General features: G+C 38.5%; 2 protein-coding genes across 2 annotated transcripts in view; one reads left to right on the forward strand and one right to left on the reverse strand.

The window, feature by feature from the left end:
- Positions 1-6,364, reverse strand: part of LOC110026116 — a 48,919-nt gene extending 42,555 nt beyond the window's left edge. The window contains exon 1 of the mRNA XM_020726918.1: positions 6,048-6,364. Coding sequence (XP_020582577.1) covers positions 6,048-6,296 — 249 coding nt within the window. The 5' untranslated portion in view covers positions 6,297-6,364. The remainder of the gene's footprint in view (positions 1-6,047) is intronic.
- A 3,435-nt stretch (positions 6,365-9,799) lies between these two features.
- Positions 9,800-14,045, forward strand: part of LOC110026111 (protein TSS) — a 51,422-nt gene continuing 47,176 nt past the window's right edge. The window contains exons 1-2 of the mRNA XM_020726908.1: positions 9,800-10,104; positions 10,204-10,265. Coding sequence (XP_020582567.1) covers positions 10,035-10,104; positions 10,204-10,265 — 132 coding nt within the window. The 5' untranslated portion in view covers positions 9,800-10,034. The remainder of the gene's footprint in view (positions 10,105-10,203; positions 10,266-14,045) is intronic.

Consider the following 14,045-nt stretch of genomic DNA (forward strand, 5'->3'; position numbering starts at 1 on the left):
ATAAGGCCAATTATAAAGATAATGAATACGAAATAAATTGACTACAATAAAACATAATGACACTCGTTGATAATATGATAAAATTTCAATGCTTCGCTGTGAAATTTTAATGCCTAAGAAAAAAAATGATCATGAAAGAAATGCAAACATTAAGGGGCTGTTTAGTTGGGAAAAAAACTAGGAGTATTGTATTCCTTTTACAAGCAATTCTCTTTTTTTCCTGTTGGGCAGGATGCATGTCGAATGAATTATATTGTTTTGCTGAATTTTGAATACCTAGACGAAGCCTTTCTTCATGACTTTAAAACCCACTTGATTCGAGTAAATTCCAAATACACAACAGCTTGGAATAAGCAGGCTGCAAAACTCATCCCGACATTCGCCTTCACAATCTTTCACACCACTAGTCATTGTAGCTCCTCCGCGTCCTTTAGCCTTCGTGTCCTCCAGCAAGAGAAATTTGCAGTTCCAGGTCAAATCCAGCTCATCACAAGCCCTCTTCACTGCCTCCGACCTTCATGACATCCACCACTGCCCTTTCACCGACCTTACGGACAAGTACGCAATCTTGTGCGCCGGAACTTCTTTTCGTCTTCTTTGTCCACATCACATGAAGGCTCACCTCTTCTCAGGGATCTATACCTCTATTTTATTTGGTTGAAATTGTAGATGAGTGCTCTCAAGATTCACAAGCATTCAACACGGTAATGGTTATTACTTTGCAAGTTTTTCCCCTAGGAGTTGTCGACTCTAAAAAATAGAACCTTCTTTGTCTGATTTTAAGAATGATTTCTTCCCAAACTCACTTTCTTAAGAGAGATTTTAATGTGATAAGCCCTTCAAAACTGTTATTATGGTTAGGTTTGAGGCATGAATTCATTCCATTATTTTCTACTTTATATTTGTAGGCCCGGGAATATTTTAAATTTTGTTGAATCAAGATTTGTCATGTCGAACATGCCCAAGGCAATGAGCGTAAGAACCAAGGGAGAGGAAAAGAGCGAGCTAGAGGAGTAACGCAGCGACTACCCCCACCAAAGCAAAATGAGGGTGTTCCGCGTGCTCTCGGAACCATATTATTTCATCAAAAATGTGATTACAAAGAAAGGGGAGAGTGATGCATCAAAGGCTAGAGAGGTCAAATGTCTTCCAATGTTGAATCCAGATTCGTCATGTTGACCATATCGAAGGCATAGAGCGTAGGGATCGAGGAAGAGAAAAAGAGTGAGAGAGAGAATGACTGACACAGTGACTGCCCTCAACAAGGTAAAGTGGGGGTGTTCCCGGAGCTCTCGGACGTATTTTATTTCATCAGAAATGTTACTACAAAGAAAAGGGAGAGTGATGTTTCAATGGCTAGGGAGGCCAAATGGCTTCCTCCCCTCCTCTTTTACATGAAAAAGATCCTCTTATTTATAGATTATAGGGGGATCTAGAAAATAACATCATTGCCCCTGAGAGTTATAAATCATTATGCCCATGGGAGTTACAAGTCATTATCCCCCTAGGACTTACAAATCATTACGCTCCTAGGAGTTACAAGTCATCATACTCTTGGTAGTAACAAGTCATTATACTCTTGGGAGTTGCGGTTTTCATTGACATATTTTTGTTTTTGTGTCAATCCAACATTGTGGCGAGTTGGTCGGCTGAAGTGACCAGCCGAATGAGACGGCTGACTATTTTCTACTACAGTCAGCATTTTTTCGAACATACATAAATGCCCACAAGTCTCTTACTACTTAGAAGTGAAGCTCCAATAAGAATGTGAGACTTTAAATGTCAAAAATACAAATTTAATATTTATACTCCCTTGATTTCGGTATCTCTTAGCGTCTTATTTTCTCCAGTCCCGAAGTGTTCTTTTTCAAGTTAATTTTTTATTTGCGTTGTCGGTCGGCCATCTGACCTTCAGCTGGTTGAAGTGACCTTTGGTTGGTCTTAATGGCTCATTTGTCGCTTGGTTAATAGTATTACTTTGTACCTATTGTTTTTAAGAAAAAACGCATTAAAATGTTTTATAGTCTTCACACACATGCAAGTAGACTATGAGTTTCAGTTATTTTTCACATTTGTTATATCGATTCATTTGTTTACAATATTTGCTCAGTGATGAATGTTGGTATTGGTTGATTTGCTCAACTCGGAGGGGGTCTTTAATTTGTTTTCCCCGGAGGAGGGGAGCTTTGATTTGCTCTCCATAGGGGAGTTTTGATTTACTCGCCCCGAATGGGAAACTTCCATTTGCTCGCCCTAGACAGAAGTCTTTAATTTGCTCGCTCCAGAGGGAAGTCGTTAATTTGCTCGCCCCCGAAGGGGAACCTTTCATTTATTCGTCTTTGAGGGGAATCATTAATGTGCTTGCTCCGAATGAGAGTCGTTGATTTACTTGCTTCTAAGGGGAGTCTTTGATTTGCTTGTCCCAACAAGGAATCTTTAATTTGCTCGCCCTAGAAGAGAGTAGTTGAGTTGCTCACCTTGGAGGGGAGTTTTTGATTTGCTTTCCCTGGAGAGAAGTATATGATTTGCTCGCCCCGGAGGGGAGTCGTTGATTTGCTCATCCCCAAAAGGGAGTCTTTCATTTGCTCGCTTCGGAAGAGAGTCTTTAATTTGCTTGCCCGGAGGGGAGTCGATATGCACATCCCCAAAGGAGAGTCTTTCATTTGCTCGCCTCAGAGGGGACTTTTTCATTTGCTTGCCTCGGAGAAAAGTCGTTGATTTGTTCGCCCCGAAGGTGAGTCGTTGATTCGCTTTGTCAGTTTAAATTTCCTGAGTGTCGACTTAAATGCAGCCACCTATAAACTTTTTGAGTTTCTTGAGTCTCTAACAAACCTAAATAAACATAATTAGAGATTTATATATAGATGTTTCAGAAAAAATATGGAATTACGTTGTTGTCTATTTCGATCTCTGAAGTTTTCAGTCTCTTTAATATTTCAATTGCTCGGATGCTTTAATCGTCCTGATTTGTGATGTCTGTCGCAAACATACAGTCAATCGCAAGAGATTGGTCGGATGTACGTGGTCGGTCGGGGGCGACTAGATTAGCAATCAACCGGAGGTAGTTTTCGGCTGGCGGATGGCTTACTAGAAAAATGAAGAAAACTATAAGAATAGGGTGGTATATATATGAATCTTCCCTGATTTTAATATGGTCAGCCAGAGATATACAACCAGTTAGTGGTAGGTGATTGGTCCAAGGTGGTCGGAGCAGCAATCGGTCAGAGGTTGGCTTGCTAGAAGCATAAACAAATTGAGCGATAAATATATAAGAAAAGAGTGGTAGATATGCAAATCTTTCCTGATTTCAAGATGGTTGTTCGGAGACATACAACTATTCAAAGGCAGGTGATCAGCCGAAGGCGACCGAAATATCGGTCGATCGAAGGTAGTTGCCAACCGGAGGTTGGCTTGCTGCAAACAATGTTTCTGATAATAGTTCAGTAACAATCCAAAAAGGATCTAAACTCGATGATTTTGTGTCAATCGAAGAGGTTTCTCAGCTCGAAAAATCTGGAAGGATCCCGATGCAAGATCAAAATTACAAATCAGAAGATCATCCTCTAAGTTTGGATCTATTAACAAATGGAGTAAGAGATTTTGATGATAAAACTGCGAAGTAATGGAGTTCTTCAGCTTCATCAATGATGGAACCAAGCGGAAGCTAGTTTTAAAGCTTCTGCTTGAAGAGACAATATGGTCCCCATGGGAATACCTTGTTCCAAATGTGAAGATAAGAGTGGGGAGGGGGCTCATCGTGGTGTGGATATACCTTAGATGACAAATTGAGAGAACGGTGCGATCGGCAATCCCTTAATATATAATGTTCTCCCATTTCGCCATTTAATAGGCATAGTCATAGCGGCTCGATGAAGATAAACTTCTCTTCTTTGGGAGAAGAAAGTCGGAGCTCATCGCCGGCCCTCACCAGAGAACTGTCGCTGAGCGGAGTAGGGACCTTGTAGTCGTCGCCATTGTAGATGACATTGGTTTGCGTGTCGACCAATTGTTAAGTTTCTTAGATGTGACATTAGCAGGTGGTGCCTCCTAAGTAAATCCCCTATTAGCTATTTACCTGGGAGATAAACCATAGTCTCGATCTCCATTGAATCGATTAGAAAAAGTGAAAGAGACTTTTGTAAATCTATGCAGAGAGGCAAAGTTCCTTAAAGATCTCCAACAACGAGGAATAAATGGAGTGAACTTGTTGTTGCGTGAGTTCCCCTTACAAGCTCTTTGCTTTGAGTGCCTCTATGAATTGATTTTCTTCGGTGTTGTTTATCTTCTTGTTGACGGCACAGTCCACACTCACCGCACCAAAGTTGAATCCAGAATTGTCAGGTCGACCATGCACAAGATATAGAGCTAGGGACCTAGGGAGAGAAAAAAAGCGAGGAACATAATGAATGTCATAGTGATTGCCGTCAGTAAAGCAAAGTGGGGGTGTTTTCCGGGCTCTCAAACCCATTTTATTTCATCAAAAATGGGATTACAAAAGAATGGGAGAGAGATGTCTCAATGGCTAGAGAGGTCAAATGCCCCCCTACATGAAAAAGATCTTTATATTTATAAAACATAGAGAGATCTAAGAAATTACATCATTGCCCTGAAGAACTACAAGTCATCGAGTTCCTAGAAGTTACAAGTCATTATCCCCCTGGGAATTACAAATCATTATGCTCCTGAGAGTTATAAGTCATTGTATTCCTGATAGTTACTGATCTTCATTGTCACATTTTCGTTGTTGGGATCCATGCGGCATTGTGGTCAATCAGTCAACTAGGGTGGCTGGCCAAATGAGACAGCCGAGCATTTTCTACTTACGTCGGCATTTTTCCGAATATACAAATCTAAACAGCACTAAAGAAAAAAACTACCTGTAGAAATTTAGTTGAGAATATATGCTAAAATTTTATTAACTTAGTGAGTTACAAGTATTATACGAAAACTTGTTTTAATACTACACAATGAATATGGCCAGAGATTGCCATCCCAAGCAATGGGTTACACCAAAATCTGAGACTAGGGTTCTCAACATTAAACTGAGTGTGAATTCTTAATTCTAGCTTCCAATGGACTTTGGGAAAAAGTGAAGCCTTTCATCATTTCAAGTATATCAAAATTATTTTTTGGATTTACAAACCATACTTTGATTAATCTTTTTGTTTAGCTATCAGAAAGTTGTCGATATAGCTCAGCTGTTGTGTGTCTGCTTCAGAAGGCAAGTCCATATTATTTCATGCTCGAAGGTGAACTCTAAAATATACTTCCATCTAGAATCCAAAGTTTGATAAGCAATATTTTATCTACTCTAAGGATAGTGTCATCACCACGCATCACTACCAAGCTATTTCAATCTCTTTTTTTTTATTCACTTAATTGCGCTGAATTTATTGATTAATTTTATATTGTAAATTTACTTTTATAGTACTAACAAAATATATATCTATTGACTATATCACCTATATTTATAACTGTGTTCTTGTTTATACAAGAAATTAAGAGCACCCTTACTGGTTTCATAAAAGTTTTGGAAGAACATCAGAATCTCCTCCCTGATTGATGTGGTTGCACTCAAGCCGCCTAAATATTACCTTATACGAACTTCAACTCCAATACAAACTTTTTCACTCGAGATGTCAGAATTTAGTCCCACCAATCAGTCCCCTTGTTCTAACAATACTGGAAATCCTAGCTCAGATCGCACTGCGCATAAATCCTGGAGTCTAAATTGTCAATTAGGCCTAGCCTTCTGGTAACTACCAGTTCTTTGGAATAAATAGATGAGAATCTGCCGCATGCACTTCATTTCCAAAACCTGACTTTCTTCGTAGCAAATTCCAATGGGTTTGCAGACAGACACATAATCCCCACACCAACCCTAATCCCCCGCCAAACCATAACTCGCCGCTATAATGCACAGAGTTCTGTCATAGAGAATAACAAACAAGAGCGCGCCATCTATCTAAATCAAGGAACCAAAAAGAAAAATCACAAAAGCACAAATCAACCATGAAAACCCAGATAGCAGATATATCAAAGAAAACCTCGAATAGCGGGAAACTAGAACCATTCCCAGGCGCTGCTTCTGCGCCCTCCCCGCCGTCAGAAACGTCATTGATGAGCGCGCGGCAGCGACAACGGCGACTGGAGAGTGTCAAGACAAAAATTGGATGGTTTCTCGAGATTCCCAACCGGAGAGAAGGCAATTTGCAGAGAGATAGAAAATGGGACCGGTGCGATGGTAATGGCTCTGCAAGCCTGGTGGCAAAGCTCGAGCTCGCGAGGGCTTCCATCGAGGGGAGAAAGAGAAACCAGTGACGAACGATCCCAACTGTGAGGAGCAGAGATCAAAGGGCCCACTTATAAATTATAATCTTAGCTTCATTAATTTTTTAGAGTTAAAGTTGAATTTTATAAGTTGGAATAACTCTCCGGCCGGCTTATTTATTAATAAAAAATAATAAAAATACAAAATAGCTGTTGTAGAAAATTAATAAAAAAATATATTTGAATGGAAATAATAATAATATAATGGCCATAAATACTTAATTGAATTTCTAAAGGAATATACTTGATACTGTAAGATTTTTCTCAAGGACCTACTTAAGAACTTAAAAAGTGAAGTCAGGCTCAAGCTAGACTTTATGATTCATTAACTTTGGTGCCATTTATCAAATCAATTTCCAGCTTGCTCTCAAGTTGACCTGACCCATTTACACCTAGTAATTGCGGCCTAATGGCTTGCTCCGTGTTAGCTTGAAACTCTCTCGCTCTAATAAGGGTGATTTTGAGCTCAATTTTTAGAGATTTATAGGCATAACACTTTAATGCTCTCATATTTATATATACCACACTCAAATAATCATATTTATGAATTACCTAATAATTATTTAATCTCATGAATTTAATGCATTGTCATCATTTCTTTCAATCTTCGTTAAATATCTCAGGTAAAAACAAATCTCACAAAAAGATGTGTTGTTAGACTTAATCTTTTTTTTTTCAATCAATAGTAAGCTCATGCACAGTAAATGTGTGGTTACCTTATTACGTTGTAGCAAGTCCTCTCTCTCATCGAACTCTTATTTTTAACTCTCTCTCTCTCTCCCTCTCTTTTTCCATCCATTTCTCATCGAACTCTTATTTTTAACTCTCTCTCTCTCTCTCTCCCTCACTTTTTTCCATCCATCCCTTGCTATAGTCTTTCTTTTATTTCCTTAAAGTTTTAAGTAATGGTCAATCTTAAAATGTGTGTGTTTTTGTGTGTCAGAGAGAGAGAGATATGTTGATCCAACTTAACAATAAAATTGAAGCCTCGTTTAAAATTCTCTGTCTTGAAAATTTAATTGGTCATTTGTTAAAAGCCAAACAAAAGACGAATACAACCCATATAAAAAACTTGTTCTACCACCAAAAAATTAAATAATACTTGGGTGTAAATGAACTTTCAGAAAAAAATTATAGTTTGGATGGTTCTGTATCTAAATACAAAACAAGACTTGTTGCACATGAGTTTAATATAAAAAGTTGCCTAAATTAAAATAAAACTTTCAGCCTTGTAGCAAAAATTACAGCTATAAGAGCTTTACTTACAATTACACACCACCGCAGTTGGAAAATACAACAACTACATGCTTCCAATGTTTTTCTACATGGTCATTTAGTTGATATAGTCTATATGAAATGATATATAACGTGTTGATTACACAGTGCATGTATGCAAAATAAGAAATGCTATATAAGGTCTAAAGCAAGCCCCGAGATGACAATTTTCATTATTCTCAAATTATCTCAAATAGACTGGATTATAACAATGTATAATAGATTCTTCTTTATTTCTCCATGGGCTTGGAAACAAACAAACTTTTTTATCAATATATGTTGATGTCATTCTAATCATTGGAAATGGCAATATATAAAATCTCTACTTAAGAGTTTGCATCAATAAATTTAGATGAAATACCTAAAAAATGTACTAGCATTTTTATTTATTCAAGTTCACAGAATAAATGCATGTCTACTATTGTATTTAAAAATGTACTAGCATTTTTATTTATTCAAGTTCACAGAACAAAGGCATGTCTACTATTGTATCAAGAACAATATATCATCAAGCTTATTTAAAATTCATGAATAAAAGAGTAAGACATTCATACTCCTCTATCTATGAAAACTTACAAACAACTACAATTAAAAGAAACTTGTGAAGATTACTCTTTAAAGAAGGATAGTTAGAGCACTTCAATATTCTACAAGTACAGGACTAGGCATAACATATTCAGTAAATCAATTATGTCAACACATAGAAAAACCGACAAAGAAACATTTTTAACAGATAAAAAAAATCATGGGGTGTATGCAAAGAATCATCGCAAAAGAAAATTTGTAACGACAAAAATATTCTGATTCAAGTTGGGCTACCAATCAAACAGACAAGAGATCTTCCATAAGCTATTGCAGTTACTCGGGGTCCCATTTCATAAAAAATTTAGAAAGAAGTTGTGGTAGCATAAACCATTTGCCTGAGGAGACTATTAGAGAAAATGGAAGTTTAACATATAGGAGCAACTTCAATCTATTGTAATAACAGATATACTACAACAATAATAGCAAATCCGATTTATATGTTATAATGAAATATATTGAGATTGATTTTCACTTCATCAAAGATTATATTACAAATGAAGGTATCACAATAAACCACATAACAACTCAGAATCAAGTGGCAAATATCCTAACCAAAAGCTTATCTAAAGCAAGATTCAGGTATCTTCACAACAAATTAACAATCCAAACTTTGTAGCTTTAATTTGAGTAGTGTTGTTAACAGCCTCATAACTAATCCTGTTAAGATGTAAAAATTGAATCAAATTTGAGAAAGATTTGTAACTAGAAGTAAGCATATCTCAAATTTATAAATAGATGATCATGCCAACTTTAGAGGTGCGGTGCTCTAATCTACAAACTCTATTTTCTTATTTTGTCTTCAGAAGATCACAACTCGAACTTCTCCACTCTACCTCTAAGCATTTTAGGGAGTCTGCTGAGAAATTGAGCTCCACTTCATTCAAAGAGTTTAAATACCTTTATATATGTATAGGTTTACTTGTTCGGGATAGAACCGGATCTCAGTAATTACTATTTATTATTTATTCATATTTATCTGATTTTCATGATCCTGATAATTAATATTTATTATTTATTCATATATATATGATATCTGAATGGTGATATTGAGGAACTAGACCGACGTTAGATTGATGTCTTCGCTTGACATTCTTGTAATGCTTAGTTCATATGTTTATCTATTTTGCTCTAGCCCTATTGGTTAAGACTCATATTATTCTTGTTGTCATTCTCCTAACACTTTTCTTTTTCGATTTTGGCTTGGATGGCTACATCTGATCTAATAAGTGAGCTTCTTGTTCATCTATCGGTAGACCCTCCTCTATCATGCTTCCACTCAGCTGAATCGTTGGATCGCCTCGAGATTCGCACCGACACATTTTTTATGTACTTATCTTAAGAAAACAACTCTGATTTTAATGTCATTGTAAATGTTATATTTATGTAATCCGTGTAATTATTTGATGAGTTTAATCAAATAACCCATACTCCAGTAACATTTTTCAAACGCCCTTGTGCATTACTTCCTTCCCTAAAGGGATTTTAGTGATAAGCTGAAATCGCACAACCATAAAACGAGAGGCCACAATTTCTCCCCCTCATTTTCTCCCCCTCATTATCACTCTTCTCCACACGGAGAGGCCACAATTTCTCCCCCTCATTTTCTCCCCCACACTCCCCCACGCCCCTCTCTCTCTCTCTATTCCAAACAGCTAAAGCCCAGAAGACCCCAGAAAATCTTATCTCCTATCCTCTTCTCTTATCTCTCCTCACCTCCTCTCCCTTATACTCCCTCTTCCCATCCCCTTCCCTTCTCGCAAGTGAACTTCTCACTCCCCTCATCTCCTCCATTCCCATCTCCATCAACCGAACGCCAAAAAATAAAGCGAAAGAAGCAATTTTTCATGGCTCCTAAGGCTGGAAAGGCCAAGCCCCATCGGTCTAAGGGGGAGAAGAAGAAGAAAGAAGAGAAAGGTCTCTCCTTTTTTATTCTTTATCGTTTCTTACGGTTGTCTGTTTCGCTCTGTTCCGAATCTCTTCTCTCATTTTCTCTGTTTTGTGATTAATGCGCAGTTCTGCCGACGGTCGTCGACATTACCGTCCAGACTCCGGACTTCTCTCACCTGACGCTCAAGGTACTTACCACCTCCTTTTCTCTCCATCTCTGTTTTCCACCGAGTTGTAGAGTTCTCTGCGCCTGCCCGCAAGCATTAGAGGTGATGAAATTATAGAAAATTTAATTTTTGATTACTTGGACAACAAAATTAAATTTGCTGAACATTTATGTGATATAAATTTTGCATATTTAATACAAATTTCTAAACAAATTATTGATTTTTATCTACATTTTGATACAAAAATTTTTTATGAAAATTGGATTACTATTTGATTGAGATCATCAGCAAAGGAAAAAAAATGCTATCTTTGAATGTTCTGAGGTAAATTTTATTAAATTAGATTCTTGTCTTATGTTCTAAATGGTAATCTAATAATTTTTAAATTTATTAAGATTAAATTTTAAACTTCAATATTTTTATTTGATTTTTTTCCTTTGTAAATAGATAGTTCAGTTTTTTTTTTCTGTTTTTGCTAATTTTCAATGAGAATTTGCCTATATTTTACCATATAGTAATGCTGCTGTGAAACTAGTTTTATTAAGAGTGATTATTAAATGTATATATATATATTTTTTTTAGTAAAAAAAAAAAACAAAAAAGATTTACATACATATCGCTCAATTCTCATTTCTTTACAAAATATGTATTTTTTTAAAGTTTAAATAGTTCTGTTTTTTATTTGTATATAATATGTTGAATCTTAGTTTCTCCTTTGTGGATCACACTCCTAGAGTGAGTGACGAGTGAAGGAGAGAATGAAGAGAGAGTAGAATAAGCTCGAGATTTTGTAGGGAGAATCAGGGAAAAAGTCCTTTATTCGTATTTTTTGTCTCATACTTATATAAGTGTGTTTTGTATAATTACAGAAATAAAAAAACAATTATGGAAACCATTTTTAATATAATTAAGGCTCTAATTAATTGTATAGATTTTATATTATATTTGTATTATAATTTGAATTTCAACGTTGACGGTAATTATATGATCAACTGACTTGAAGTCGACCAATTGAGGCGACCGACCAAGTTTCCTTTGTCTTATGGAGGACGCATTGGTTGATTGAGGTAATTGGCCCATGTCGATCTTGCTCGGTGTCTTTTGACACGGTCAACCAGAGCGACCGGTTTGCGAGGTGATTGTTCAGTCCAGATGCAGGATTGATTGGTCGAATGTGTTCAACTAGTTTTTTTCTTAGTAAGCTGTGACTCATTTTACGTTTGGCTCGAGACTTATAGGGGTCGTGTCTCGCCTACCTGGTTGGTTCGTTGTCTCGGTCAAATCTCCTAATATGACAAAGTCTTAAACGGATCTTGTTGCAACCCACGCGGGATATCCGACGAGACTTGTTGCTGGGATGATTCACGCCTCACCTTCGGCCGGTATTGCCGCTACCGAGCGGGGGACCTTCTCCGAAGTTTTAACTTATCCCACGTTTTGGAGATGCAACTCGACCTTGGATCGTTAGTTGATTGCTTACTTCGAAAGGAGATCCTTTCCTCTCGGTCGTTCGTTCTCTTTAAGACTTGTGCTTTTATTTATGACATATACATATTAGTTCCTTGAGTTTTCCTGCTTCTTGATAGCGACAACTACAGTGAGGACATGAAAAGCTATTAAACAATCGTTAATAATAAATTTTTGACTTGATTGAACACATGACTTCTCTTTGAGATTTGGTGCCCCATGTGTTCTATAAATAAATATGAATCGAGTCTTCTATCATTTGTCATTAATTTCTCTTTTCACAACATAGGTGCATTATGACTGACAAATTGAACCGAGTAGTCATGGATCCTGAGAGGCTCACGAGGGCAGGATTTCAGATTCCCTCTTCTGTAAAGAAGAAGAAGGTGGTGACGAAGGAAAAATGGGTGAGACCTAAATCTGACCTGGTTGATATAGTCGACTCATCTGACGATGCGAAAGGTTGGTCGCTGAAGAGGCCTTGTCGAGGGGCCTCGAAGTCTGGTTCGAGCTGTTGTGGGCCTGCGGGCCTTTCGACTGAGGCGAGCTGTGAGGAGCTGGGGAGGAGTGGATGTCACGACCCTCCCGCAGTTGCTGCCGCAACAAAGTGGGAGTGTCTCGACGTCAAAGGGAGAGGAGGCCTTCAAGACTGTCTCCTCCATGGAAAGATTTATGGATGAATTGGCCAGGTAGGAGGAACACCATAACAACGGGTTGTCAAAGCATGTTGTGGAGTCTGCCCCTACCACAATGATCGTTATGCAGGTTGGAGATGTGAGGCGCTCGCCGCTGTCAACTGGGTGCATATTTATTTGGTGATAACCAGAGTAGGCGTCAAGGAAACTCATGAGTGAACAGCCGACCGCTGTGTCCACCAAGGTGTCAATTTTCAGCAGGGGTTAGGTATCTTTCGGGCAAGCGACATTGAGGTTGGTGAAGTCGACGCACATCCACCACTTGTTGTTGGCTTTCTTAACTTTAATGATGTTAGAGAGCCATGTTGGTTACTGGACTTCATGGATATAGCCGACGTCTAGCAACTTCTGCACCTCCTCTGCAATGGGTTCTACCAAAGTTCTTAAAGTCACCAGATCTTCTACTGGATCGACTGAGTGGGGGTTGATGTTCAGTAGGTGGCACGTTGCGTAAATCAAAACGTCAGACATTTTCACTGCGGTCCAAGCGAACACTTTCCGGTGCTCCCGAAGCGTGTGTTCCAGTTGGTTCTTGAATGATGCGTCAAAGCATTCACTTATCAGAAAAACCTTACTAGGTTCTGTGTCAGACACTGACACCTGAAGTATGGTTTCACTGGTTTCAAGTCCCTCCTCCCTTTGGATATGAATGTCGAACGATTCATGGTGGATGTTTGAAACTGCTCACAAATAACAACTTCTAGACTGGTTTCTCCAAACCGTAATCACTTCTCTGTCGCCCGATAACTTTATCATTGCATGGTAGGTAGGAGCTACAACCCTATAGCTATTTGAGAGTGGTCGATGAAAGATAACATTGTAGTTCGGTGGGGACACCGCCTCCGTCCTTTCTCCGAAGAATTCGAATAACGGGCAGGTTGGTGTCGTAAATCGGCCTGTCTTCAAGTCAATCTTATAAAACACCGTCTTGAACAATGTGTTAACCAAGCTCCTAATATCAAAGAGGATACTATCATAGTTGTTGAACAATGTTGTGATGACGATTGCCTCATTGTAGAGACTCCCCTTCGACGGGAGATCTGCTTCTTAAAAGATAATGGGTAAATGATTACACATATGTGGGATGACAGAACATACATCGTCAAGTCCCTCCTCCCTTTGGATATGAATGTCGAACGATTCATGGTGGATGTTTGAAACTGCTCACAAATAACAACTTCTAGACTGGTTTCTCCAAACCGTAATCACTTCTCTGTCGCCCGATAACTTTATCATTGCATGGTAGGTAGGAGCTACAACCCTATAGCTATTTGAGAGTGGTCGATGAAAGATAACATTGTAGTTCGGTGGGGATTCCACCATGAGAAAATCCTTTGTATTGTTGCACTGCTTCCCGGGCTCTCCCCAAAAGATGGTGAGGGTTATAAGGCTCAACGCCTCCTTCCTTTCTCCGAAGAATTCGAATAACGGGCAGGTTGGTGTCGTAAATCGGCCTGTCTCCAATTGGAGCTTTGCCTCGCCACAACGTATTTGCGTCGAACGCTATGAACTCTTTGAGCTTCCCGACGTGGATGAGCTCCTTGATCAGATTTTGGAGGTGACGACACTCCTTTGTGTCGTGGTCGGGGTAGCGGAGGTACCAACAGTGCATCTCCGGGTCCTGCGAAGCTGGAGGCGC

This window comes from Phalaenopsis equestris, unplaced genomic scaffold (assembly GCF_001263595.1).
Source record: "Phalaenopsis equestris unplaced genomic scaffold, ASM126359v1 Scaffold000352, whole genome shotgun sequence".
Classification (NCBI taxonomy): domain Eukaryota; kingdom Viridiplantae; phylum Streptophyta; class Magnoliopsida; order Asparagales; family Orchidaceae; genus Phalaenopsis; species Phalaenopsis equestris.